Genomic DNA, 23,243 nt, shown 5'->3' with positions numbered 1-23,243 from the left:
TCGTAGCATGAGTGTCATATCTGCACCCTTCAGTGCTCCCTTGTAAAATCAAAGTATCTGAGTATAGATACTTAATAGGTTTAAGTGTTCTTCGATCTTGGATGATATGTTCCAACTTATACTGATACAGAGGTTATACAGATTTTTGGTTTTTCTAATAAAATAAATTGTTTGCTGAAAGATTGCTATACCTTTAACAATTTTATTTTGTTTGTTAGGGTCACGACATACATACTATAATTGATAGAGAGTATTATCGTTATCGTGGATTCAGGTTTTTCCAAGGACGATAGATACATGGCCGGCCCTATAGACATCAACAAGAAACTTTTGCTGTAACCCAAATTTTGTTTCTGAAATTCTTCAACAAAAATTATTTATGAAACGGACCTAATTTTATTTATTTTACTATAATTGGCCCTAAATTTTAAAACCTTTCAAAATAACCAAAAACTTTTTTTTGAGTATTTGGCCCTTCAAATCTCAGGGCAGGCCCTGGATGGATAACACTTAGAGATTTTGATTCATGTTATCGGTTTGCTTGGTCATACTTTTTATGATTTTAAAATTCATTGGAATTTATCAATCTTTGTTTCACATATACCTTCCTTGGGTGCGATTGATTACTGCGCATTCGCATCTTTTAGGAAAATTGATACTTAATTTTGAGTATGTTTATTTCCCTGGTCCCATAATATCTTTTGTTTGGATATTTTATTCTTTGCATTGTTATGGTTTGATCTATTAATTTAAATAATTATATTTAATTGGTTAGATCGTGAGTGTTAGCAATATTGAAGACGGAAAACCAATAATAAAGTGTGGGATCAAGTTTATGTGGAATTAGAAGATGAATTGTAAGTTATTAATTTAATCAAAATTAGATTTGTTATAGTTTAATTTGGGTAGTATGCTAAAAACTTAATTTTATAATAAATTTACGTCTATGATGTCGACTACATGGTGGATACTGTTGTAAATTTTTGAGAGAACGGAGTAAACAATGTGATAATATCACCATATTTATCATGAGATTCACTAGAATAGAAGTCACTCGAGGTATTCGAATATTGTTGTTTTTTATGTATATATAATTTCTGAATATTTATTAGTCGATCACGTTTCTATGATATTGTTTCTTATGGTTTTGGCTACTATTATTTGCAATGGCACCCGAATGATGCTAAAAAATATGTGTGCTGAAAGTTGCAGGAATGCAGAGTTGTTTTGTGCTAAGGATCACAGAAATTTTTATTAGTTACTAAGCTTATCTATTTTTTTTGTTTCCATTTTTCTGAATTATTTTTTTCCTAAACATGTAAATATGATCTAAAATGAAGTTTGAAGCTTTACAAAAGATAAATAATTACACAAAAGCAACCTTGGCAAAAAAAGAGATAAAAACAAGACTACAGTAGAGTAAAGAAAGATTTGGAAATAGATAACGAATCCAAATAAGCATAAGCTTTGTTCATCTCGAAGTGATGATGTTTCGTAGCTCCACTCCACCATCTTGAAAATGATTTGAGCAACAAGCCGCAAGGAGTTATGGAGAATGTTATTACGCTGTCGCCAGAACTTATAAACCACCACTTGAGATGCTACTTTTCTAAGCAAAGAAGGCACATGACTGGAAGAGCGTCAGGTCCAAGAAAATAGCTCAATCCAAGAGCAAAACAACCTTTGTTGTGGAAAAATTATGAGAAAACTAAATTCCACACCTGGAAAGAGCTCACAAAGGAGCAGAAGGTGATCATGAGACTTCGTTACAAAAATGCAAAGACGACACTCATCAGATTGAATTTGTCCTCAAGAAGCCAGTCTTTGACGAGTGGGCAATTATTTAAGTGACTCTGGAGAGGAAGAGCGTTAGGACAAAGAAAGTAACTCAGCCTAAGAGCAAAACAACTTTTGTCGAGAACAAAGCCTAGAGAAAACTAAATTCCACACCTGGGAAGAGCTCACAGGGGAGCATGAGGTGATACCGAGACTCTGTTGCAAAAGTATAAAGACAACACTCATCAGATTGAATTTGTTCCCAAGAAGCCAGTCTTTGATGAGTGGGCAATTCTTTAAAAGTGTAAGGAGAGGAAGAGCGTTGGGTCCAATAAAGTAGCTCAGCCCAAGAGTATAACAACCTTTGTTGAGGATAAGGCCTAGAGAAAATCAAATTTCCCACCTCAGAAAAGCTCATAGAGGAGCGGGATGTGATCCTGAGACTCCGTAGCAAAAGTGCATAGACAACACTCATCGGATTGAATTTTTCCCTAGGAAACCAGTTTTTAACGACTGGAGAGGATGATTGGAGATTTATTTAAGTGTCTCAACAGAAAAAGAGCGTCAGGTGCCAAAAAGTAGCTCAACCCAAGAGCAAAACAACCTTTGTGGAGGATAAATCCTAGAGAAAACCAAATTCCACACCTTGAAAAATCTCACAGAAGAACACGAGGTGATCCCGAGACTCTGTTGCAAAAGTGAAAATACAGCACTTGGCCCCAAGAAGCCAGTCTTTGATGAGTGGGCAATTATTTAAGTGACTCTCGACGGTCCATGAAAGTAGCTCAGGCCAAGAGCAAAACAACCTTTGTCGAGGAAAAAACCTATAGAAAACTAAATTTTACACCTGGGAAGAGCTCACAGAGGAGCAAGAGGTGATCTCGGGACTCCGTTACAAAAGTACAAAGACAACACTCATCGGATTAAATTTGTCCCCAAGAAGCCAGTCTTTTACGAGTCGGCAATTATTTAAGTGACTCTAGAGAGAAAGAGTGCCGGATCCAAGAAAGTAGCTTAGTCCAGGAGCACAACAACCTTTGTCGAGGATAAAGCCTAGCGAAAACTAAATTCCACACCTAGGAAGAGCTCACAGAGGAGCATGAGGTGATCCCGAGACTCCGCTGAAAAAGTGCATAGACAACACTCATTTGATTGAATTTGCTCCCAAGAACCCAATCTTTGACGAGTTGACAATTATTTAAGTATCTCATGGGTAGAAGAGTGTCGGTCCAAGAAGTATCTCAGTCCAAAATCAAAACAATCTTTGTCGAGGATAAATCCTAGAGAAAACCAAATTCCATACCTCGAAAGATCTCACAGAGGAGCAGGAGGTGATCCCATACTCTGTTACAAAAGTACAAAAACAACACTCATCAGATTGAATTTGCTCCCAAGAAGCCAGTCATTGACGAGTGGGCAATTATTTAAAATAGTCTGGAGAGGAAGAGCATGATATCAAAATTAACGTAAGAGTTTTGACATCAATATCTTTAGGATAATGGAAGGAGTTTCCAAATGAGCATAATCTTTAAACTTCAATGTCTTGTAAAAATTGAAGGATTTTGTAAGTTAACATAATATTGTCGATGTCACATTATTAAATTCAAAGTCAAGAACTATTGGTACCTTCGAAATTTCTGTTGTTTGTAGTTGTGAGCGTCTCCGGTATCGACTACCGTGGTTTTATGTCAATAAATTTTTCGCTGAGTGGAGGCAATGTATTGATGACATTACCATATGTATATTCAGATTAGCAAGAACTGAAATGAGTGAAAGTATTTTGTTTTGGTTTTGTTATTTAACATGTATTGTTGGGGTTTGAGACATTGAAACTATATTCCTTTGATAATTAAGGTACACGAAGAGGTACTGCTTCATACAAGTGTTCGCAGATTCTATTCAATCATTCTTGTCATGATGTAACGAGGATGCGAGATATCTTTTCTAACAAGAAGAAAGGACAAATGTCACACATCCAATTTTGATCTTTTGATTATATTTGGTTGTTGATGAGCAAACCAAGACTACTAAATTTATACTTTCTGGTTCTAATGATTTTAGTTTTCCGTTTTGCATTTTACTATATTCAGAGGATAATAATCACTATTTTCTCGCAATAATATATCAAACGTTATGGCGTTTTACCATAATTCTATATTAATGTCGTTATAAAAATTATACTCTTGACAAAATTAAATCAATAATTGTCTAAAACTTATAACCCTAAATGATTAAATCTGGTTTTAATCAACATACAACCCCGTGCCGGGCGCGGGGACCTCCCCTAGTTTATAAATTATCTAATAAAAGAAAATAATTAAATTTTATAATATATTTTTGTTTTAGTGACTTTACTGACCATTTTTATAATATGAAATAATAAATTTTTTTTGTAATATATAGGTAGATAATTGATTTTAAAATAAATATTTATATTTTTCATTGACTCGTATGTAATATTTGATGGTTGTTGTGCTTTATAGTTTCTTTACGTTAAAAGGCTCTAAGCAAAGATAAAAATAGAAAATTAAGAATATAGAAATATAAGCTCATATATAAATGACAAAAACACACAAGTTCTGTGACTGTGGTTCAACGACTCTTGCCATGTAAAATTTTATCTAAATTTCTTTTGGAATTATGTTTGTCGAATGCTTGAATTGGTTTTCTATGGCTCTTTGTCTCTATCGAGTTTATAGATAGAACTTTTTGTGTTAAGTTAGTACGTTTACTGCATAATGATAATATCTGCTTGAAAGCATTCGAGTTTATGAACTGAATTTCGTTTCATATTTCATTGATCTTTTGCCTTATGTGTTTTTATCTTCTCTATAAGCACGTATGAACCATTCGTTTGTGGTTCTATTTCTGCAATTACTTTGATTTTTTTTATTTATCATTTTTCTAATCTGACTTGATTTTAATTTTGATTCATGTTTTTACTAATTGGTGTTGACCAGGCTGCCAAACTAAAAATCTACGATCAGATTTCTAATTGGATTGTAACACGCTGTCGTGGTCTATTTGTCTTAATTAAAAATGACTGTGGATACACCCTACTTATTGAAGCTGCAAGGCACGCTCTCTCATGGTTTGAGGTGCACATGGTAGTCCAATACTTCAATATCTTACATGGTTTTCATCTTCTACAATATACTATTTTATAACAAAATATTTGTAGCGGTTTTCATCTTTCTAAATTTTAAACTATTGAGGCATAAATTTTATTTAGAATACATAATAAACAAATTGTAACATAAATATAAACTGTAAATTATCTAATAAAAGAATATAATGAAAATTTATAATTTAGTGACTTTATTGATTATTTAATAATATGAAATAGTATTTATTGTTTTATTTTTTTTCTTTTGTAATATACTAATATGTAGTTAGATAACTGATTCAAAATAAATATTTATATTAGTCATAGACTCATATATAATACTTGATGGTTGTTGTGTTGTATAATTTCTATATGTTAAAAGTCTCTAAGCAAAGATAGAAATAGATAATTAAGAATAAATAAATATAAGCTCAAATGTAAATATATACTTTCAAGTAAAATGCACTAAACATTAAGAATTTGGTTTTTAAATACATAAATACCATATAACTGCATATTTTGAAGTTTGAACATGATTATGAAAATTCAATTCAAAATTGTTACATTTATCTGATCAATGGGTAATTGTACATTTAAAAGTACCTAAAATTGATCATAATGAACTTAAACTCAAGAGTATACCATCAGATGATATTAATTTGGTCTGTGATATCATATCTTATTAATCTAACTATTTTCATTGTCTTCTTTATTTATGTCATGATAAATGTTGGTTCTCAATGAAACTAGTGCTATTAAAGTTTATAAACTCTTATATGCTATCACTAAAACATAAAACTACAAACATAATAATTATTTACCAATTTTTTTTTAGTACAATTGTCATAAAAAAATAAAAGTTTCTAATCTGCTTTTTAACATAAAAGTTTGCTATAAGTACAAAGATTGAAGAGAGATTGAAATTTGACCAAATATTATCTCACATTCTTGTAAATAATAAACAAACTTCATTCCTCACAACATGAAAATGTACAAAACCAACAATAAGCAGAAATTATAAGAAGTCACAATCTTATATTTAAAATAAAAGAAGACTAAAAAGCTTAGGTTATATCTATGACTAACTGAATCAAATCCAAATACAAAACAATTAGCTTTGTACAAAGAATCCAGCTTTGAATCTCAATCATTCATTATTTATCATCAGAGACTGAAAAGGAACCTTCTTGATCTCCACAAATGTTGAGTACTCGGTGCTCATTGGTTGCTTCCATGGCTCGCCATCCATTTGCAAGAACGCGTCTCTCCAGTCACCTCCTCTTAGCTCAAATCTTACCGCAGCAGCCTGAAATGATCACCAAAAATGGAACAGTCAGAATCATGGCTAAAAGATTATACATTGACCGGTGTTTTTTTAAGTTACCTGAGCTATGTGTTTGGCAGAAATGAGCTCAGCCATGACAAATGACGCGTGCCATCCTTGCTTGAAACCAAAAATCTCTATCAAACCATCATCACAATGTGCTTCTACAAAGCCTCTCTGGAAAACAACAAAAATAAATATTCGGGTTAACATCAGAGAATTGAGTTCATTTATAATGAAATGGAACAGAAACAATACCTTCTCTAGATAGTCCGGTTTCAGATTACCCCACGGATGGCTTCCGCTTCCATAGCTGTGAAGATTCAATGCGACAATTGATCTCACACTACAAGAGAAATCCATATCGTCAGGTTTTAAGCATTGAGATCATAGATTGTAATAGGTAAATCATATATCGAAAGCTGTTTTTTTACTTTTTTGGGACTGCGATCTCCTCCCACTGAGAGCAATTAACCTTTTTGATGTGGATTTTCATTATGTTTCTAAGTCCCCTGCAAATTCAAATAGCAAAAACAAGAGGTCAACAACACAACAAAGGGCTTCAGCAGCGACTTACACACAAGTTCAAGTACACAATCAGAGTCGAAAATGGCGAACCTTAAACCTGGATCGTTGACACAAGGTGTGCAAAACCAACCCTGAGTGCAACCAAAACCTGAATATATAATCTGCAGAAGCAAACATTGCGTGGTTGATAATCTCGTTTCTCAAACCAACATAACTACTTTTAGCTTTTAACAAAGACAAATAATGAGGCTCAAGTTTGGATGAAGATATATAAACAAACCTTATTTGAAATAGGGCCTTGAGCAAGATATGGTTTAGTGTTGCGAAGATGGTGGAAGCCATATGCAACTTGAGCATCCATACCTAAACAAACGCGACAAACACTAGAATCTGGTCAGAAAAATAATTTGCAAACCTTTAAGGATATTAAAAAGAGAAGTTCAACAAACCTATGCTTAAGTAATTGTAGAAAACACCTTCATAAGCCATCGCCAGTGGAGGCGCGTCTATTCCCGCGTCCAAACCCTGAAACCACAAGAAAGCCTGGTTAATTACTAGATCATGGCAATATACAAAATCAAATGCTAATGATTCAATGAGAAGAAGCAAGCCTAATGAAATAGAGCCAAACCTGATCAAGTTCGTTTTCCTCGGCGGGTTTTAAAGAATAAGGAGGATCCACGACTTCTCCAGATGGCATTGACACTAAAATCTTCCAGCTGAAACACCATATAACCAAAGCACACATGTTATTACAACAAGACAAATAGAATAAAAGTTAAATGCTTTGAGCAAAATAAGACTTTTACCTGTCAAGTCTAGCAACTGGACCCATACTTGCGCGATGGAGTGTTCTTTTAACAGCGGATCTCCATGCAAAAGGGAACGAACCACCCTGAAGAAGAGATAGCCAAAAAAAACATATTCAATCACAACTCAAGAGTTTTGTCACGACAACATAAGAAAGAAGAACAAAGACAAACTCACCCAACCAAAACTCCTTGAGAGATCATTCCCTGTACCGAGAGGAATAACTCCAACAGGAGGAATATGTGACTTTCCTTCTTTATTAAGCTCTCCAAGACATCCAAGAACCCAACCAACAGTACCATCACCACCTGCAACCTATCCAACCAATTCCATTCACAATTCTGATTGCTAAAAAACGTAAAGATCATGAGATTAGAGAAACATTGAGAGTACTCACCATAATCCTCAATCTTGCTCTGCATTCTTTTGCACATTCATCTCCTTCCGCTGCCACTTTCTCCAAACACCCCAACCCGTATCGAACAAACTCATGAGGCTTCACTTCCGTGAGGTCAAACACCTGTATTCACACAAAAATCACCATGAAGTTTCATTATCAAAAGCTCAAACCAATAACTTGACAACAAAACTCATTAAGTTCCAACCAATTTACAGAATCACCATTAAGTTGCAATATCAAAGCTCAACAACAAAACTCATAGATTTTACTTTACAACAATTCAGCATTCCAAAAGACTCAATCTTTGAACTTAATTCATCCTTCCAAGTTCCAACAAAACACAAGATCTAACATCAGCTAAGCATAAACACATAAATCAAGCACTTAAAACTTAAAAGCCAGAGACTTTAATACAAAAACAACATAAGATCTGATCAAGAAAAATTACTAAACTAACTCAAACCAAAACACAAAGTAGATTTGAAATTGAAGTCAAAGTAAAAACAAAACCTGTTCTTCGCTCATCAACTGTTGAAGCCTCTCTTTAAGCACAGGTCCATGACGACCACCAGAATTGGGGTTAATGAAAACAACCATTGGAGCATGAGGAGCCATATCAGCAACAGCACCACCAGGAAGAAGCAAATGATCAGGAATAGCCGTGGAATCTTTCCGTTTGATACAGTCACGCATAGCGAGACGAAGATACTCAGGCATCATCAACCTCTGACGAAGCTCTACTTTATCTACACCAACCCATGTCAGATTAGCGAGTCCACAACCTCTCATCGTCTTTGAATCAGCCGTTGATGGTCGTGAAGCCACGAATTTCTCTTTTGACGCATCGGTTTTTGATACCGGAGAGTCCATTTAGTCTCGCCGGAGAAGACAAAAAAAAAAAGATGATTACTTTTCGTTCTGTGATTGGAGAGAAAGAGGAATATTCGTAACCCAGATAATCAAAATTAGAGTTGAAAATAAAATTAAAGGATTGGTTTTTTTTTCTTCTTCTTCTTCGCTGAGAGATTTCAAATCAACCAATATAAAATCTTCGTTTGACAGTTTGTATTTTCTTGTCTGTTTGTTTTTTTTTTTTTATAAATGATAATTTCCGAAGACAGCGCACAAAACGTGTGAATTAATTATAAAATAAATATAATTTTCAAAAAAAAAGGAATTACACGGTTGGATTTCAATGTGACGTCATAAAAATGCCCATCTACACGTTGCTTATTCACGAAAGTGCCCCTCTCTAGATCTTTGATTCTTTTTATTGTTTGACATTTAGAAAGCGACTGATAAATGTTTTGTAAAAGTTCTATTTTATGATAATTTTCATTAATAATAATATATTAATATTAAACTTCTAAGATTTGTATAGTTTAATACCATTATTGTCTGTAATTAAGATTTGAGGATTTTTTTTTTCAGTAAGATCTAAAGTTTTTTTTTTCTTTTAAAGATCTAAAGTTAATTTTAAGGTGTACAAAATCTTTTCTATGATTTTAATTTTAAAGATCTAAAGTTAATTTTAATGATGACATAAAGATATATTTTTTTAAATGAGATTTTTTTTTTACTTTATTGTATGTCTCTAAAATTACTAGAAATCATGGTATATCAAGAAAACCAAAGCAAATTAAACAATAGTAATTGATTGATACATTGTTAGAATAAGATCTAATTCTATTTTAATATCAAAAATGGTACCATTAGAGGTTATAATATGTGGTGAATATGATTGAATACAATTTAATATAGAGATACTTGCATTATTTGCTTCCTATTATTTGACTTCATTATTGGTTTCTTTTTCTATGTAAAAAATTATTTTCAACTTTTCCAATAGAAAACAAAATTCACTCACATTATTATGCTTAGAAAGAGTGGCGTTTTCGTCATTAAACAAATGAATAGTTTTGGTGTTAACGTAAATTGTTTTAAAAAAAAAAAAACAGCGAAGGGAGGCAATAAAAATGAGAGAGCACACAATTAACGAATTAATTACGGATTTTGCCCTTTTTTATAATGGCATTTATGGATTTTGCCATTTTTTGAATAATTTATGGATTTTGCCCTTTTTTAGGCTCCAAAAATATGATTTAACATGCGTTTCATTCGTTATGTTTGGGTTTAGTCGGTTCCAGTTGTTCTTAGGGTTTAGTATTTGGTATAATGTACGTATTTTTGCCAAAAAAAATCATAAATACGTACATTTTAAGTGTTAAAAAAGGGTAAAATCCATAAATTATTCAAAAAATGGCAAAATCTATAAATGCCATTATAAAAAAGGGCAAAATCTGTAATAATCCCCACAATTAACGGTAGTGGATCTTCCACAGAATATTGCCCACTAAGAAATTAGGGTCACTGAAAGTGATAGCTACTTCTCCTTGTTGGGATCTTTGTGTGTACTTTTCTCACCTAAGTTTCCCTCTATGCCTTTTCTTAACTTCTAGAATTGGTTCAAAGTATATAAATTTCACACACAAAAAAAAAAAACACATGTACCACCTTCTTTATTTCATGATATCAGATGTTTTAGGAAAACAAAAAATATATATAATGTTTTATAACCAAGAATTGTCAAAGCTTTTTGGTCCATGTAAGCATTTTTATGTGGCAGAGAGGAAGAATAAAATTCTGGTGGCTGATAAAAAGTGTCGCTTTATGATCTTTATGAAATGGAAGACAATGAGCGTGACTTCTCATTGTTACTTTGAGGTATATTTACTTTCTTTTTTGTTAAGAAAAATCATTTCAAAGTTTTATTTTGTTATAGAAGTGTTTATGGTCTGGTAATTCTTGTTTTGGTAGATGGACAGTAAACTGGGTGTGGGCCAATGCTAGGCGGCGTGTAAGCCCAAAATTTGGAAAGCTTTAGCCTAGCCCAAAAGAGAAGAACGAATAGCGTGCTATTTTGTGAATTAAATTGGGAAAAATGTCGTTAAAATCCCCAACTTATTCAAAACGTTAATTTAAATCCTCAACTCATGACGAAACGAAATAAATATCAAACTTATGTTGACTTTCCAAATAAATATTAAATTTAGCGTGCTATTTTGTGAATTAAATTGGGAAAAATGTCGTTAAAATCCCCAACTTATTCAAAACGTTAATTTAAATCCTCAACTCATGACAAAACGAAATAAATATCAAACTTATGTTGACTTTCCAAATAAATATCAAACTTATGTTGACTTTCCAAATAAATATCAAACTTCCGTTGACCTGGCCATATTAGGTACGACGTTGAGTGGGTTAATAGATCTCGTTAACGGAGGTAATTTTCTGTTAACATATATGTTAATTGATAACGACATTGTTTCATATAACAACAAAACGACGTCGTTATGTCGTAACGATTGAATTAAATCCCTAAAGTCAATCTTAGATCCCCAAATCGAGCATTATCCCTAACCCTAAATAGAGTATGATTTGAAACTCGGGATTTTATTGAACAGTTACGACAAAACAACGTCGTTTTATGTTTAGAAGGAATACTTGTTAGTGTTTTGATCAACAAACGAACTCTGTTTTAACAGAGTATGAAGAAACTTGATCTTATTGATAAGATAAAATGTATTACACACAATGATATTATTGAGTTTGACTCGATCTACTTATACAACACGAAACAACGTATACGTACATGTGTTAATCGAAAAGACACAACTTTACGAACAGACACAACTATACGTACGTACATTTGTGACTCTTACGTAAATAACTAACTTATATGAATACGGCTTTAGGTTATATGACTTAGATGAGATTTGATTATAGTTCAACAATACTGTCATTTTTAATTAGCGGGTCTGTTAACAGAAAATTAATCCTGTTAACATTGTCTGTTAACTCACTTAACCTCATGCCTAATATGGCCAAGTCAATGAAAGTTTGGTGTTTATTTGGAAAGTCAACATAAGTTTAATATTTATTTGGAAAGTCAACATAAGTTTGATATTTATTTCGTTTCGTCGTGAGTTGAGGATTTAAATCAACGTTTTGAATAAGTTGGGGATTTTAATGACATTTTTCCCGAATTAAATTGCAAAGTTATCTAACTCAAATTTGAATTAAATTGAATAAAATAAATAAAATTCGAGTAGGAAACCGACAATTATAAGAAAAAGTTGTAAAATAAATATTCAACAAAAAAAAAAAAAATGTTGTAAAATAGTTTTTTATTGACAAATGGAAAATAAAGTTGGGAAAAAAGACAAACAGTAAGCGTTACGAATAAAACCCTACCTCTTACCTTATATTTATATACCTTAAAACGCCACCTGACTTTATCAAAACCAAAAAAAACAACCTTCAACGGCACGCTTTCTCCTCTGAAATCTCTCCGACAAAACTTGTTCAATCTACCATACTTCAGGTTTGTGTTAATCGTTTTAAGAGAAGTTAAGTGAAAGAGATTGATAACCCTAATTGAATTTAATCGTTTCTTGATTGAGAATCCAAAACTATTGTGAAGTATGGAACCCATACATCGTTGCATAGAAACCCTAGTTTCTGAACACCCTTGTGTTATTGTATTGACTCTGATCAACCAGTACTAAAGTTGTGAACTTTGATTGATTCCATTAGTGTTTTAAGATAAAATCTGTCGTGATGTCGAAGAACAAGGGCTTAGCTGAACAAGATCTAAGTAAACTTGATGTAGCTCAGCTACATCCTCTCTCTCCTGAGGTCATCTCTCGACAAGCCACAATTAATATAGGTAAGACACAAGTTTTTGTTTCATTGAGTTTTGATGTTAAAGAACCTGAGCCGTGCATTGAAAGCTAAAGATATAACTATCTCAGGGACTATTGGCCATGTTGCTCACGGGAAATCGACAATCGTGAAAGCTATTTCCGGTGTGCATACTGTTAAATTTAAGAGTGAATTGGAGCGTAACATTACCATTAAACTTGGTTATGCAAACGCAAAGATTTACAAATGTGAAAAATGCCCTAGACCAGTAGCCTACAAGTGAGTTCTTGCTTTTCTTTTAATGTTCTTCTTTCGATGTAATATGGTTATGTAGCAGCTTATGATCTGTGTTAATAATAGGTCTTTCGGGAGTGGCAAAGAAGACAATCCAACTTGTGATGTCTCTGGACATGAGATGTGCAAGATGAAACTACTGAGACATGTCTCATTTGTCGATTGTCCGGTATAATGAGTTTTAACACTTCTCTGTTTTGAAAGTCTTATGTAATCATTGCCTATGTCAATGAGGTGTTTTGTGTGTTGATAGGGACACGATATTCTGATGGCGACAATGTTGAATGGAGCAGCGATTATGGATGGTGCTCTACTAATCATTGCTGCAAATGAGACATGTCCGCAACCACAAACTGCAGAACATCTTGCTTCTGTTGATATGATGCACCTTAAAGATATCATAATCATTCAGAACAAGATTGATCTCATCCAAGAAAACGAGGCTAGGAGACAGCACGAGGACATTCAGAGATTTATAACGGTTTGATTGATTTTTCCCCATCTCTTAAGAATCTGTTTTTGCATTTTTCACTTCTTGATCAGTTGGTTAAGTTTTAAACTTGTTGCAGAACACAAATGCGGAAGGTGCTCCTATAGTTCCTGTCTCAGCGCAACTGAAATACAACATCGATGTTTTGTGTGAGTACATTGTCAAGAAGATTCCAATCCCTGAGAGGGATTTTGTGTCACCTCCAAGGATGATTGTGATTCGTTCTTTTGATGTCAATAAACCTGGTTCTGACTATAATGATATGAAAGGTGGAGTCGCAGGTGGAAGTATCCTCCAGGTATGCTCAATACACCGAAAACTAGGATAAAATCGCGGTTGAGACAATGTAATTAATATGTCTCTTTGCTTTGTTTGTAGGGTGTTTTGAAAGTGGGGCATATAATAGAGATTAGACCTGGAATTACTGGCAAAGATGAGCATGGAGACACTAAATGCACTCCCATTTACACACGTATAACTTCATTGTACGCGGAACAGAACGAGCTTCAGTTTGCTGTCCCGGGAGGTTTAATTGGGATTGGGACAAGCATGGATCCTACGCTTACGCGTGGTGATAGGTTAGTTGGTCAAGTCCTTGGTGAAATAGGTACTCTCCCTGATGTCTATGTTGAGCTTGAAGTAAGTTTCCAGCTTCTGACACGTCTCATTGGAGTAAAGACAAAGGAAACAGAGAGGCAAATGAGAGTGTCAAAGCTAATCAAGGGAGAGGTACTGATGTTGAATATCGGATCAATGTCGACGGGAGCTACGGTTATTGGAGTAAAGAAAGATATGATGAAAGTGAAACTGACGCTCCCTGTATGCACCAACATAGGAGAGAAAGTGGCTATAAGTCGCCGTGTTGATAGGCATTGGCGTTTGATCGGTCGCGGTCAGATTGAGGCTGGAACCACCATTCCCATACCTGATCCTCCTTCTTTGCCATGATTATATTTGCTGCGTTCACAAACCAAACTTCTTGTCTCATTATATCTTCATAGTATTCTTAATCTGTCACCAAAGGAGATGACTAAATTTCTAGGTTCCAATGCTTTTTGTGTGAAGTCTAACTAGAGTTTGATCAATTGCATCATCTTGTTTTGTTATATTGATTTGTTAGAAAAAGTTTATAGTCTATGGTATGGATTTTAAAGCTTAATTAAACTAGTCATCCTAGTTTATATATATGGAATCTTGGTTTGAGAGAAAACTTGGTAATAATTTGTGACTAGTTTATGTGCTAAACCAGAAAGATTATGTGCAAAAGATGCATTGGGCCTATAAGGCCTGGCCCATTATCTGGATTCCATAATAAGAAAAAAAGAAAATGAAAAAGAAAAGAAGAAATCGTCGTTGTTGTGGAGAAGGAGAAGAAGAAGGATAAGGATGATAACGGTAAGCGAAGTTTCCTCTTTCTCTTCTTCTTCTTCAAACTTCGCGTCTCTGTCTCGTCTCAACTACAAATCATCTTCGAGATTCCGAAGCTCTTCTCTTTATAGAGCAAGCTTCTCTGTTTCGACAAAGACCAGGAACACTTGTAAAGCCAAATCATGGAATCTTGGTCTTGTTATCAACTCTAGAAGGTACTTCTTCTTTCAGATTTCAATCTTTATCTCTGATGGATTCTATTTGAAATCGAAGATTCTGGTCTTGTTTTAGATAATGCGACTTAAAGTTCGAAACTTTTCATGTGAATTTCTCTAGAATTGTGGAGATTTGAGGGGTTTTTCATCACTTGTTCATAGAAATTTATCAACAAATGCGGATGTTTTGTCGCTTACTGCTGCATTGTTTGTTGATTGGAGTTGATGTTTCAGCTCTGAAGCTTCGGTTTTTGATCCGTTGGGGATCAATCCAGATGAAACTTCTGGTTTAAGTAGCATTTGGGAAAGCTTTGTTAGTCTTTTGTCTCCATCATATGAAAGCTCATCCGGTAGCAAACGAGATAAGCCGTCTTCTGGTCGGGGCGTGGCAGGTTCGTTTTTGCTTATATACATTTGCTTATTGTGTGTTTTAGCATGATTGATGATGCTTAGTTTACTCTTTGAATCATCAGCTGCTATTGAGGACAGTTCCATTGATTTTGGAGATTTCTTCAAAGGGCCATTACCGGGGAAGTTTCTGAAGCTTCTTGGATTTTTAGCGCTCTCTCGGCTTGGAATATATATACCACTCGGTGGGGTTAATCGAGAAGCTTTTGTTGGAAATTTGGATCAGAATAGCATTTTGAGCACTTTAGATACATTTTCTGGTGGAGGTATTGGTAGACTTGGTATATGTTCTCTCGGGATTGTTCCTTTCATCAACGCACAGATTGTGTTTCAGCTTCTTGCTCAAGTCTATCCAAAGTTGCAAGATCTTCAGAAAAAAGAAGGTGAAGCCGGTAGAAAAAAGATTCTTCAGTACACTAGATATGCTTCAGTCGGTTTTGCAATAGTACAAGCAATCGGACAAGTGTTTTACCTTCGTCCTTACGTTAATGACTTTAGCACGGAATGGGCTATTTCTTCTGTTACGTTATTGTCGCTTGGTTCTGTTCTCACTACATATATTGGAGAGAGAATCTCTGATCTTAAACTTGGAAATGGCACTTCCCTTTTAATCTTCACAAGTATCATCTCTTACTTGCCTGCATCATTCGGTAGAACAGCAGCAGAGGCCTTACAGGAAGGAAACTATACTGGTCTTGCCACCATCGTTGTCTCATTTCTCCTCTTGGTACTTGGGATTGTGTATGTTCAGGTACTATACCAAATTTTGTTCCTTTTAATGGATCTAAGAAGTTTTGTATGCTTGTATAGTCTAACATGCAAAGTTTTTCAGGAAGCAGAGAGGAAAATTCCGCTCAATTATGCCTCGAGATACACCAGCAAAGCCGGCGGGCTTCAGAAATCTGCTTATCTTCCATTCAAGGTCAATAGTGCTGGAGTAATGCCTATCATATTCTCCACATCTTCTCTTGCTCTTCCCGCTACTCTAGCACGATTTACCGGCATATCTGCTCTGAAAAATGTTGCTTTTGCTTTAAACCCTGGAGGTAAGATCTCCTAATACGTCCTTTGAAACTGTTTTTGCCAATGATATAGAGATCTAAAGACTTAACACACAAACTATTGCAGGTTCTTTCTATCTTCCAACCAATATACTTCTCATAGCTTTCTTCAACTACTACTACACTTTCTTGCAACTTGACCCGGACGATGTGAGTGAACAATTAAAACGCCAAGGTGCATCGATCCCTCTAGTCCGACCTGGTAAAAGCACTGCTCTCTTCATCAAAACCGTAAGATCCTCTCTCTCTTTCCTCAACTTCTTCAAACTACCCATATTTAGGTTTATTATTATTAATCCATTGCCTGAAATTCCCTTGCTCTGATTGCAATATCAGGTCCTTGGTCGGATATCGGTTCTTGGTTCTGCATTTCTGGCTGTTCTAGCTGCTGGTCCCGCTGTAGTCGAACAGATCACTCACTTGACAGCATTCAGAGGATTTGCAGGCACTTCTGTTCTGATCCTTGTCGGGTGTGCGACAGATACTGCAAGAAAGGTTCAAGCAGAGATAATCTCGCAAAAGTACAAGAACATTGAATTTTACGAGCTTGACAAGTATGATCCATGAACTGGTACCACCTTCTGTTTTACATATGATACCATCGAATCAAGTTACTGTGTTCTCTTGTCATAGATTCAAACTATGTAACAAATATTTTAACTTTGATTAGTATATAATGCACTTTTGTCATGAGCTTGCCAAAGGAAAGTGAAACCTTAAGAGCACTGCTCTCTTCGATAAGAAAACAAAATTGAAATGAATTCATATAATATCTATTTCCTTTTCTATGTATAAGCATCTCACACGGGGACAAAGTAACCGAATTGACCAGTTCAAGATACTCTGTACAAAAGGCATATCGCAAACCCTAGAACCCTTTCATGTAACCTAAACCTTCAAATCCTACAATCTTTTAATATCACAACAACATAAAATCTAGAGCAAACCCTTTTAAAGATCTATGCTTTCGTTTCGACATTGTCCCATAGGCTGTTGAAAAGTGAACTTGCTCTGTTTCTGCTGTTGTTCATGCTTTGATCCATCTGAAGCTGAGGCCAACCATTCAAGCATCTTGATAACACTTGGGGTATCATCGAGATAGTACTTGGCCTTGCTCGGTTTCTGACCCACTGTGCACGCAAACACCTCTGCGAGACCAATAGAGGAGACATCTTGGTGCTTCACTATGCTATCAAACATGTCCTCATCAGACCGGTCATCACCAATGCACAACAAAAAGTCCGGTCTCTTCCCTTTGGTGTTCCTCATCGTTGCTATCAAATACTCCACCACCTTTCCTTTGCTTACTCCCTGAAAACCAAATTCACATTACAATGATGATAATAATGGCAATTTCGAGCAAGTAAATCTTATAGTAGCTTGTAATATATACCTGAGGTTTAACTTCTACTATGTGCTGGCCTCTCTTGACAACAACGGGCTCATTGGTGAGCACGCTCTCTAGATGATCAAGAAGCTCCTTAGCTTGCCAAGAACCGAATGAATGGTCAGCTTCTTGGTAGTGCCACACCATAGCACTCTCTTTCTCCTCGATGAATGATCCATCAGTCGCTTCCATATAGTGATTCATCACTGGTTTAGCTATCTTCTTCCAGCTTAAATCCGCAGGCAATTCACTTGTCTCCCATGGGGAATTAGAGTTCCATCTGTGATTACAGAATCAAAAGGAGAACAGTATTAGCTTTACACAAATGAGAGAGAAGATGATGAAAGCGAAGGGTTTTAGCAGTACCTAGTGAAATAACCATGTTCAGCTGAGATACCGAGATTTGGACAAGAGTCAAACCATTTGCTGAGAGGGTCCTTACCTCGACCACTAACAATAAAGACTAGATTGTTGGGGTCGTCACACAAGCGGTTGAGAAGCGAGATGAGATCATCACTAGGCCTTTTATCCAGAGTATCCTGATCCATCATTGTCCCATCATAGTCCAATAGGATCAACCTACTGCTTGTTCTCCTATACGCAGGGACTATGGTTTCAGCACAGAGCCTTCTGAAATTCGGATCTAACGCAACAACCTTGAAAAAAAGACCGAATCCAACTCCCCAGAATCTCTTGTTGAAATGATCTTTGCACGCCCTTTGAAGATCTTGGTCATAACTCCGTGCCCAATAGGCCACATTGTGAGAGCTTATGTACTTGTGATGCTTCTGGTGGCGCAGATTTTTCTCTTTGTCAGACATCGTCATTGCAGAGCTCATCGCGTCAGTGACTGCATCGATGTTCCACGGATTAACACGGATCGCGCCACTCAGAGACGGAGAACAACCGATGAACTCAGAAACAATAATCACACTCTTCCTAACATCATCCTCCCCAAAACCTAAAGCCTCATCCAAAGCAGGGCTCCCTTGCCTAGTCACTGTGTACTTGTAAGGCACCAAATTCATCCCATCTCTCACAGCATTCACCACAACACACTCCGAGATCGCATAATAAGCAACTTTATCCAAAGTACTAACAGGTCCATTGACAAACACAATAGGCTTATAACCACCAGGTCTCCCAAATTTAGAATTGATCTCATCAGCAATCAAATTTATCTGTTTCTCTACATCTTGAACATCCTTACCTGAACTCCGAGCAGGATTAGTAATCTGCACGAGAACCACTTTCCCACGAAGCTCTTCGTTCTGTTCAAGAAGCTGACCCATCGCCCAAAACTTCAAGCTAATACCTTTGAACATATCCAAATCATCCACACCCAACATCACAATGTTCCCCTTGAACCTTTCTCTCAATCCCTTCACTTTCTCTGCGGTTTCTTCCGAAGCCTTTATCGATTCAATCTGCCCCATATGGATCCCAACCGGCAAAATCTTGATGCTCACAGTTCTTCCAAAGTATTCAAGACCAATGTAGCCTCTTTTCGATTCATAATCAAGACCAAGCATCCTACTACAACAAGACAAGAAATGCCTAGCGTAATCGAATGTGTGGAATCCAACCAAATCACAATTCAGAAACCCTTTGAGAATCTCGTCTCTCACAGGAAGAGTACGGTAAATCTCCGATGAAGGAAAGGGACTATGAAGGAAAATACCAAGCTTTATCCGATGAAACCTGTTCCTCAAAAAAGTGGGCAAAATCATGAGATGATAATCATGAATCCAGACGTAATCATCATCTGGGTTTAGCACTTCGAAGATCTTATCAGCGAAGATCTTGTTAACCGTCGTGTACGCTCTCCAATTCGATCGATCAAAGAGAGAGCCTTGAGCTTGCGTCATAGGAAGAAGATAGTGAAAAATCGGCCAGAGATAGTGTTTACAGAAACCATGATAATACTTGCTGAGCAAGTCACTAGGTAAGAAAGTAGGAACACATTGAAACTTCTCAAGCAAGAACTGAGAGACATCTTCTTGCTCTGAGGGTAAAACGTCGGCGTTTAAAGATCCGACGTAGACGACTTCCGTCTCCGGAGGAAACCCATCTTTGAGTTGTAAGTAAAGACTGTCATTGTCGAATTCAAAGCACCACTTGTTCGACGAAATGTCTCTATGAGCACGAAGAGGAAGCTGATTCGAAACCACGATTCGTTTAGGTTTTGTAACCCACGCGCCGCCGTTAGGATCGTTGCTTCCGTCTCCGTCGTCGGTTTCGAGACCAGAAAGCTTCGTGACGGCATTGGGGATCCGATTTCGACCCATGATCCGATAATCATCAGCCGAAACCAGACTAAGCTGGTCTTTCCAAGATTCCGGCGACATAACGAAGAGAAAAAAAATATAAAAATTCAAACTTTAAATTGGGTAAATCAAGAAACCAAAGAAGAACACAAATTTGTTTCTGGGTTTTTCAGATTTCATAACATGGAGAGAAGAAAACGCGTAGTTACGAAGAAGAAGAAGAAGAAGAAGAAGAAGAAGAAGAGAGCGTCCATATTGTGGAATTTAAGAAGGAAGAAAAAACGGAAATTTTTTCGGTGAGGATAAGAACGAAACGAAAGAGGAAAATATAAAAATTAAAAAATTAAAAATCAGTATGTGTGGAAATATTTGGACGGTCTTGATTTTCTCGAGATGGATATGATTGGTTAATATGAACCGTTAGATGAGCGCGTGTGGTTTACTCGAACCGACTTTGTCTTTGAATATAAAATAGAAAAGGAAACAAATCTTTAAAAGCTATAACCCTAATTACTGATTAGTTGCTGTGAGCTGTTTTTTCTCTCTTCTCCAATTATATTTTCACTTTTTTTTTAACCTAAATGGGAAATAAATATTTACAGCTATTCATTTCCATATATAAGTTATTTTCAAAAACCTTATTGCTGACGTGGATAATTTGCGGCACAGGTCTTTTTATTTTGAAATAGATATTATTTTTAATACTCACTAGATTTGATTGAAAGCTGCTCATGTCCATCAAAAACCTTAAAATTGAAGGGAAAAATCTATATTTTTATTAATTAATAATTGTAAGTAGTAAATATTAAAAAATGAAGAGGATTAAGGGAAATCTATAAAATTTAATTTTTCAAGCTGTCTTACTATAGTTAAAATTACATTACCAAAAGTATTCTTTCAGCATATTTTAAAACTATCACAATGGTCACATTCATGGTACTCAAATATCAATAGCAAAATAGCATTTTATAAATAAAATAAAATTTTGCAACGATATTTTATTGTAAAAAGAAGATATATACTTTAAAAAAAAGAATCGTATGATATGCTTGAAACACACAAAATCTGAGGCTATTATAGACAAATTTTTTTGTAAAGTACATTTGTACTGCTAATAAAGTGTAAAAATAATTTCGAAAAACTAAATTAAAAAATAATTAAGATTAACAAATTATGTAGCATCTGCCCAACCATAATCACATAACTTCACAATTCATAATTTCATATCCCATAGTAAATAAAATCCAAAATTTAGGAATATTGGTGGGTGGATAGTGAAAAGCCACGTGGCAAACATGTAGAAGAAACGTGGCGTGTTAGGGTGGGGAGAGAAAGATAGGAAAAGTCACGAGGCATGTGCGACTGATGACTTGGCATTACTTTCGCCATCAACGGCAGCTATGTTCTCCAATCATCTTCTGACACGTCATCCATTCCCTCGCAGGAACGTTTCAAACTTTTTTTCCGTTTCTTCCTCATTTCAACGGTATAACATCGACGGCCGACCATAGATTATGACACGTGGCGTTATCTCAAAGGGAACATTTTTAATGCTTCACATCAAATTAGAGCATGGACAGTGGGGCAAGCAGGTGGGTGTGAGTCTTGGGGTGTAGATATTAAAAAAACGAAAAAATTGTCTCTCTTTTTATACCCAGGTGTAAGTTTACACTCGGGTGTAACATTTTTTCTCTCTATCTCTCTTTTTCTTTCTCTTTCTCTTTTCTCTTTTGCTTTAAATTATAATACTAAAAAATACTTACACCCACACAAACACATTTGCTGGTCATACCTTTTTTCTTCAAATTGTATAGTGCTTCATCTAAATTTCAACATTTCTCCTAACTTTTAACTAACATCTAAACTAAACTCGTGATATATACTCCCTCCATTTCAATTTAGTTGTCGTTTTAGGATTTAAATTTTGTTTCATAATAGTTGTCGTTTTAGGTTTTTAATGCAAATGTTTGGTGAAAATTCCAGTTTTATATCTACTGTTTTAATATTTTGACCAATGAAATTTTTTATAAAATATATTAATAAAGGGTAAAACAGAAAATTTAATGTTTTTCTTAATTTGTGTGCAAAAACCTTAAACGACAACTAAAACGAAACGGAGGGAGTACTTATTTAGAATTTATTAAAAGATTATTTTGATTTCCATTTTATTATTTTGCAATGTTATTAAGCAAGCCTTATATCTTTATACTAGATAAATTATCCGCACTATGCGCGGGATGAAATGACAATTAAATAAGTGCATTGTAGTTTTAGTTACAAAAATTATTGTATTATTATCCGGAATCAAAAATCGGTTAGTGTATTATAAAACATGTAAAAAAAAAAACGTTTTATATTCCAATCATCGATTTTTTGTATCGGAATTCGTTTTACCCATAAAATAATTAAAGACGACAATTTCTTTTCTAACGTAACTTAAATAACAAACACATATACATTTTTGTAAAAGAGTTGATGAAGATTTAAAAAATTTAGATTGCTCGAAAACTAAGAAGATGTATGTTTGGTAAATTTGAGAGGATGAAGATGATATCAGGGAATATATTTATAGAGAAATATTTTTGTAGGGTTCCGTTTAATTTTTGAAATTTGGATTGCCTTCAAAATTTGAAAAATATTTTATTGTTGATTTTATGATAGATTTAGTTTTGAGAATTAATTTTATAAATGTAGTTTGGATTTATGAACCTAGGAAAATCTATATATACATTTTTGGATCACAATTAGCAAATAAATCCTGAAGTTGAGAAGTATTTACAATGACATGCCACTAGCATTAATTATTTAGATTTGTTTTATTTTTATTTTTTGGACAAAGATTTGATTTGTTTTATTTAAGTAAAGATTTTTAATTGAAATTCATTTCTCATATATTTAGCAAAAGTCTCTACAAAATCTTTCCTTATCTATTTAAGTAAAGATTCTGAAATCAAATATGTTCTCAACAATTTACCAAAAATCTCTACACAATCTTTTTAAAAATCTCGACTTAGTTAACTTCTGATTTTTATCTGCAAAAAAAAAAATTAAGTGTAACGAGTGATGTAAAAATCGGAAATGTTGATACTACAATTTCTTCTACTT

General features: G+C 34.9%; 5 protein-coding genes across 5 annotated transcripts; 2 read left to right on the top strand and 3 right to left on the bottom strand.

The window, feature by feature from the left end:
• Nucleotides 1–5,805: 5,805 nt before the first annotated feature.
• LOC9322258 (diacylglycerol kinase 3) lies at nucleotides 5,806–9,042 on the bottom strand. The gene is made up of 12 exons (XM_002884108.2): nucleotides 8,455–9,042; nucleotides 7,942–8,064; nucleotides 7,722–7,859; nucleotides 7,544–7,629; nucleotides 7,366–7,453; nucleotides 7,184–7,259; nucleotides 7,015–7,097; nucleotides 6,825–6,895; nucleotides 6,641–6,718; nucleotides 6,465–6,552; nucleotides 6,267–6,383; nucleotides 5,806–6,188 (listed from the first exon to the last, which is right to left on the bottom strand). The coding sequence occupies exons 1-12, from the start codon at nucleotides 8,812–8,814 to the stop codon at nucleotides 6,030–6,032; spliced, it is 1,467 nt and encodes a 488-aa protein (XP_002884154.1). The 5' UTR covers nucleotides 8,815–9,042; the 3' UTR covers nucleotides 5,806–6,029.
• Nucleotides 9,043–12,136: 3,094 nt separating this feature from the next.
• Nucleotides 12,137–12,439, bottom strand: LOC110230164 (the record flags this gene model as incomplete). Its single annotated transcript, XM_021032174.1, has 1 exon — nucleotides 12,137–12,439. A coding segment is annotated over exon 1 (303 nt), but the record flags the coding sequence as incomplete, so codon positions are not given.
• On the top strand, nucleotides 12,226–14,642 carry LOC9322257 (eukaryotic translation initiation factor 2 subunit 3). The gene is made up of 7 exons (XM_002886145.2): nucleotides 12,226–12,328; nucleotides 12,541–12,673; nucleotides 12,759–12,927; nucleotides 13,009–13,111; nucleotides 13,196–13,423; nucleotides 13,512–13,730; nucleotides 13,811–14,642. Exons 2-7 carry the CDS (start codon nucleotides 12,565–12,567, stop codon nucleotides 14,378–14,380), a joined length of 1,398 nt encoding a protein of 465 aa, XP_002886191.1. The 5' UTR covers nucleotides 12,226–12,328; nucleotides 12,541–12,564; the 3' UTR covers nucleotides 14,381–14,642.
• A 139-nt stretch (nucleotides 14,643–14,781) lies between these two features.
• Nucleotides 14,782–17,174, top strand: LOC9320220 (preprotein translocase subunit SCY1, chloroplastic). Its single transcript, XM_002886144.2, has 6 exons — nucleotides 14,782–15,015; nucleotides 15,250–15,407; nucleotides 15,489–16,174; nucleotides 16,256–16,469; nucleotides 16,552–16,715; nucleotides 16,821–17,174. The coding sequence occupies exons 1-6, from the start codon at nucleotides 14,819–14,821 to the stop codon at nucleotides 17,049–17,051; spliced, it is 1,650 nt and encodes a 549-aa protein (XP_002886190.1). The 5' UTR covers nucleotides 14,782–14,818; the 3' UTR covers nucleotides 17,052–17,174.
• Nucleotides 17,175–17,245: 71 nt separating this feature from the next.
• On the bottom strand, nucleotides 17,246–20,360 carry LOC9320219 (probable alpha,alpha-trehalose-phosphate synthase [UDP-forming] 11). Its single transcript, XM_002884107.2, has 3 exons — nucleotides 18,238–20,360; nucleotides 17,878–18,151; nucleotides 17,246–17,795 (listed from the first exon to the last, which is right to left on the bottom strand). Exons 1-3 carry the CDS (start codon nucleotides 20,217–20,219, stop codon nucleotides 17,436–17,438), a joined length of 2,616 nt encoding a protein of 871 aa, XP_002884153.1. The 5' UTR covers nucleotides 20,220–20,360; the 3' UTR covers nucleotides 17,246–17,435.
• Nucleotides 20,361–23,243: the final 2,883 nt, after the last annotated feature.

The sequence above is a fragment of the Arabidopsis lyrata genome (genome assembly GCF_000004255.2).
Source record: "Arabidopsis lyrata subsp. lyrata unplaced genomic scaffold ARALYscaffold_3, whole genome shotgun sequence".
Taxonomy (NCBI): domain Eukaryota; kingdom Viridiplantae; phylum Streptophyta; class Magnoliopsida; order Brassicales; family Brassicaceae; genus Arabidopsis; species Arabidopsis lyrata.
This window is presented reverse-complemented; position numbering and strand designations above follow the sequence as displayed.